This window comes from Meriones unguiculatus, chromosome 7, assembly GCF_030254825.1.
Source record: "Meriones unguiculatus strain TT.TT164.6M chromosome 7, Bangor_MerUng_6.1, whole genome shotgun sequence".
In the NCBI taxonomy this organism is placed as follows: domain Eukaryota; kingdom Metazoa; phylum Chordata; class Mammalia; order Rodentia; family Muridae; genus Meriones; species Meriones unguiculatus.
In genome coordinates this window covers 107407562-107412690 of record NC_083355.1, presented here as the reverse complement: position 1 = coordinate 107412690, position 5129 = coordinate 107407562, and the positions used below count along the sequence as shown (strand labels likewise).

General features: G+C 45.8%; 1 protein-coding gene across 11 annotated transcripts in view; it reads left to right on the top strand.

Annotated features, from left to right (window-relative positions):
- Positions 1 to 4930: 4930 nt before the first annotated feature.
- Atxn3 (ataxin 3) overlaps positions 4931 to 5129 on the top strand; it is a 39770-nt gene continuing 39571 nt past the window's right edge. For 6 of the 11 annotated variants that reach the window (XM_060388061.1, XM_060388059.1, XM_021650201.2 and 3 more), the window contains exon 1: positions 4971 to 5017. In XM_060388061.1, coding sequence (XP_060244044.1) covers positions 4994 to 5017 — 24 coding nt within the window. In that variant the 5' untranslated portion in view covers positions 4971 to 4993. Of the gene's footprint in view, positions 5018 to 5129 lie in introns of all 11 variants that reach the window. The other 5 variants (XM_021650204.2, XM_021650197.2, XM_021650205.2 and 2 more) reach the window with 3 other exon arrangements.

The window sequence follows — 5129 nt, the reverse complement described above, 5'->3', positions numbered from 1 at the left end:
TTCTTATACTTTTTATGGAGGTAACCATTTAAATCCTTTTTATTTTTGAGGTAATTTTCAAGTATGGGGCAAAGCTGACTTAGAAAATGGCTACTAGGCGTGGTGGCGCACGCCTATGATCCCAGCGCTCAGGGAGGCAGAGTGTTGTGGACATTTTGGGTTATGATATGAAAACATGTTTTTTGTTATCATTCCAAGTTGGGGATTTTAGTTTGTCCACACCTGTTAAGTATTTTATGCGGAGGGTAGTCTTTGCCGGCTGGAATTAATTGAATTCTGAGGACTTTGAGCAGTATAAACATAGCTTGCTGCTGGTTCATCCTGCTGCTGTGTTTGCTGTTTGGTGGTTACCTAGACTCCTGGATTTTCTGACTGCTATTGGTATTGCCCCCAAAAGACTCCTACGACTCTACCCAGCAGGAAGTAGCAAAGAAAACTCCACTGCAGTCCCCACTAACCATTCTCTCCTACACAGTGTTGTGGGGTTGGAAGGGAGGTAGAAGCACTTAACAAAGTCTAAGCCTACAGCAGAGGCAGGTGGATCTGAGTTCGAGGCCAACCTGGTGTACAAAGCAAATCCAGGACAGCCACGGCTACACAGTCAAACCCTGTCTGGGAGGGAAAAAAAGGCTGTTTGTGAGGCCAGGTGTGATGCAAACCTGTAATCTTAGCACTTAGGAGGTGGAAGCACAACTGCTGCAAATGCAAATCAGCCTGATTTACATAGCAAGTTCTAGTCCAGCCAAGGATATCAAAGCCATATCTCAAAAACCCAAAAACTCCCCTGAGGGGGGCAGCCTTACCAGGCCACAGAGGAAGACAATGCAGCCAGTCCTGATGAGACCTAATAGGTTGGGGTCAGAGGGAAGGGGAGGAGGACCTCCCCTACCAGTGGACTCAGGGAAGAGAGGAGGGAGGGAAGGGGGCTACAGCTGGGATACAAAGTGAATAAATAAACAAAAAAAATTAAAAAAATAAAGACCCAAAAACTACAGTTGAGCACACCACTGTATACCTAGGTTTCCCACTTGTTATTAGCATTTTGTTTCTTTGGATTATAGTTCTATTAAGCCATAACTTTTTGCCCCTCATACTTTTCAAGCTAGGTATGTTATGGTTTCAGTGTCTCCTAGGAGTTCCATGTGTTCAAGTTTAGTCTCCATTGTGAAATATTAAAAGAATGGAAACTTAGAATATTATGTATAGTAGGGCTTTTGAGAGGTGATTAGGATTAGACCTGACTTCAGGTTACTGAATCTGTTATTTAATTCCTGGTGGCCTTTTAAGAGATGTATCTTTGCTAAGTAATACCTTACCCCAGGTATCAGGACTGGCAACAAGAAGGCCAACACTGGATGTGGCCTTGATCTTGGAACTTCAGAATCCTGAGCGAAACTCAACCTCTTTGTTATTGTAACACTAACATTCATCTAGGAGGCTTACTGCCTCCTCCTGCCAACTTAGATCTAGTCCTGGAAGCTTCTAGCCTCCATGCAATCTAGGTCTAGAATGTTTTCAGCCTCTGGTACTTAGACTGCTGAATATGCTTACCCCTTCCAGCTCTTTCTGATCTCTGCCTGCCAGCTGGTTCAACTCAACTGTTTGATTCAATCGCCTTTCCAAGCTGACAGATTTGTTCTGCTTGGCCTTAAACTAACTCTAGCAATCTGTTCTAATCTTCTGGCTCCTTAATCTCTGGCTTGTTCTCTCTTCAACCTCTCTCAGCAAAACTTTACAGGTAAAAACTGCCTCTGAATTCCACGAACTGAACTGCCTCTCATCTCCCTGACTCAGCTGAACTTGTACTAGAACCCAGATTTCCATGCCTCTGTCCTGAGTGTTGGGATTAACAGCATGCCTGTACCTAAGGTTTTCTTTATCTGAAGTTTGCTCTATACCAGACTGGCCTTGAACTCAGAGATCTGCTTTCCTCTGTCTCTGGGATTAAAGATGGGTCTGTATTCCAGTGGATCACAGAAACTTACAAGGTCTTTGGGTATGATCTCTTGCCAGAGCAGCATGTTCAGAATTAAAATTCCTCTACAATGTCTGACCTTGTTTTGTTGTTTTTGTTTTTCCAGACAGGGTTTCCTCTATGTAGTCTTGGTTGTCCTGGACTCAGACCAGGTTGGCCTTTAACTCACAGAGATCCACCTGCCTCTGCCTCCCTGAGTGCTGGGATTACAGGTGTGCACCATCTCGGCTGGCTGCTGATGGTGTTTATCGGCTGTAGGCATTCCCTGGTGGATTTTTTGGGGCCACTTATGTATACTATCATTATCATCTGTGAATACAGATACTCTCACTTCCTCCTTTCAATTTGTACCTCCTTGATCAATCTCCTTTAGTTGTCTTATTGCTCTTCAAACATTATATTGAACTTGGATTTCAAACACTATATTGAAGAAATATGGAGAGTGGGCAGCCTTTTCTTGTCCCTGATTTCAGTGGAATTGCTTTAAGTTTCTCCCCATTTAACTTGATGTTGGCTATTGGTTTGCTGGGATTAAAGGCGTGCGCCACACCACACCTGGCCCAGCACAGGTATTTATAGCAGCCCAGCTTCATTAATTCACTTGAACAATTGTGTCTTTAAATATATATCATATCATATCATATATGTATTATGCCCACTATTCCTGGGAGCTGTGAACAAGCATCTACTCACCTCAGAGGACTGAGCATAGGCCAAAGTAAGGATACCACCAAAGGCCAACTTGAACCAGTGAGTTTTATTTGAGATTACTTATAAGGGCAAAAATGACTTAAAGACTACTGCATCACTACATGCTCACTAATGGTGAGCAGGCAGCTCGGCGGGTTGGAGTGTCTCAGGCAGTTTAACTGGTCTCTGCTTCTTCCAGTCAGTTCAGTTGTTGTGACCCTCTTCTAGGTAACTGCTTGTTTATCGCTCAGTAGCCCTTACTGTTTATATATGCTTTAAGGGGAAGGAATCTAGTGAATCCGGTCAGTTTCAGGAACTTGCAGAAGCCTCTGAGTTGTTCACTTTCTAAGCTAAAGACGTCCCTCTGTAAGATGGAATGTTTTTCCTGTCCTCACATTATTCTATGTCCTCACTAGCTTCCTTGCAAGATGTAATGTTTCACCTCTCATTAGAACATCTTTATTTCTGTTTAATCTCACGAGGAAATTGCATACAGAATATTTAACAAAAAATATGGCACCTCATTTTGAGTAGCTAGCTGGTCTTCACTGGCAGTCTTCATTTTCTTTCCTCTTCCTTTCTTGAACTTGTACTCACAGAAACCCTTTCAACAGCAACCAAACTGAGCAGTCTCCTGTCTTTACATCCCTTGACTTTCTGGCAGCACCAACACTGACTGGTCCCTGACGCATTCTCCCCTGGGTCTTGCTTTTCATTACATTCCCCAGCATTTGCACTCCCCTTGCCCACTGCTTTCTATCTTCAGGGAAAGCTCTAGTGCTTTCCAGTCTCTTTTCTCTAAGATTATATTCACTCTATGTTTTCAGTTACCTTGTGTGTTAATTTTTTAAATGTACTTTATGTGAATGCGTGTATGTAGGTGCATAGCTGTGTATGCCTGGAGCCTGCAGAAGGATCCCCTGGGTCCGGAATAACTAACTAACTGTTGTGAGCCTCCATGTGGGTTCTGAGAACCAAATACAGGTCCCTTACAAGAGAAGCAACTGCTCTTAGCCACAGAGCCATCTCTCCAGCCCTTCAGTTACCTCCAAATAGCAACCAGTCAAAACAGCTTCTGTAAACTCCAGGTCTGATGGATCATGCACAGACGTTTAAATTCATTATTCCCCAAACAAAACCTGTCGTCTTGCTCATTCTGCAAAGGTTTCTGATGGGCGTATTAACTCCTGGTATAGGTGGTGCCTACCGCAGAAACCCGCAAGTCTTTCCCAACATACGCCTCCTCTCCAGCTCCTCCCCAAATTCTTCCGGGTCTGCTAACTAAAACTTCAAAGTGGTCTCTCTTCATCCTCAAATTACTGCTAGAATCCTGATCGCCATCATCTCTTCATTTTTCCCAAAATATCTTCAAGTATTCTGTTCCCCTGTGATCCTCTAAAATGCTAGTTTGATCCCATGGCTCTACTTAAAAAAAAAAAAAAAAAAATCTCTAATTGCCTGTTTCCTCCTTTTGGGAGGGTGGGTGTGCAGGACTGCCCTATGTAGCTCAGGCTACCGGCTGGCATAGCCCAGCTGTCCTCCAACTCCGTATACTCCTTCCTCTACTTTCAGGTGCAAGGAGCCTTCCTACCCAGTTTCCTTGCCGACTCTAAAGAACCTAAAATGGTTTCACCGTGCAAGATCTGCGCCCATACTACTTAATCAACTTAATCTTCATCAACACGCCGCCTCAACATCTTTTGACTTTTCACTTTCCAGCGGATGCTTCCTCCTTCAGAGTCCTCAGCAGGTGACCCGATATTCATTCCAACAGGCAACTAGGTTGCACACGGGGCAGTTCCTAATTTCTTCCTGCCTCTTTTTCCTCATCTGTATAAAATATTATAACAGACGCACGCTCCAAAACATGCTGTGTTAAATCGCACTTATAAATTGGCCCTTACTAAACACTGTCTATAGTTTTTACACCAGTACTTTTTCCTGAATGAGGTTTTCAGTGGAACGGGAGGTATTAATTACATGCAGTTACGCAGAAAGTACCAAAGAAGGTGGAAAATTAAAAAAGGAACATAAAACCTGGCTGCGAGGTTCCGCATCTAGAACCCTAGAATAACAAGATCGTCCAGCGAAGCGCGGGAGGCAGAGAAGTTCCTCCGCACGGCAGGCGGCGCCCCAGCACCGCGCACGCCGCGGGCGGACGCACCGCCCAGGTCACGTGTCCTGCGCTCCCTCGAACCGCGCGCTGCGTGACGTGCGCCCGCAGTAGCGATTGGTTAGGGGGAGGCACGTGGGCAGGGCGGGGCGGAGGGGTGGGGCCGGGGGCGGGGGCTGCTCCGCGCCGGGGCCGTTGGCTCCAGACAAATAAACATGGAGTCCATCTTCCACGAGAAAGTGAGTGTGGGCGTTCGGTGGGGAGCCGTCCGCGGCTCGGCGGCGGGCGTGGGGAGCAGCGTCGCCGCCTCAGGAGGTCAGGGCGGGGCCGAGCGCCCCCGTGTCGACCCGG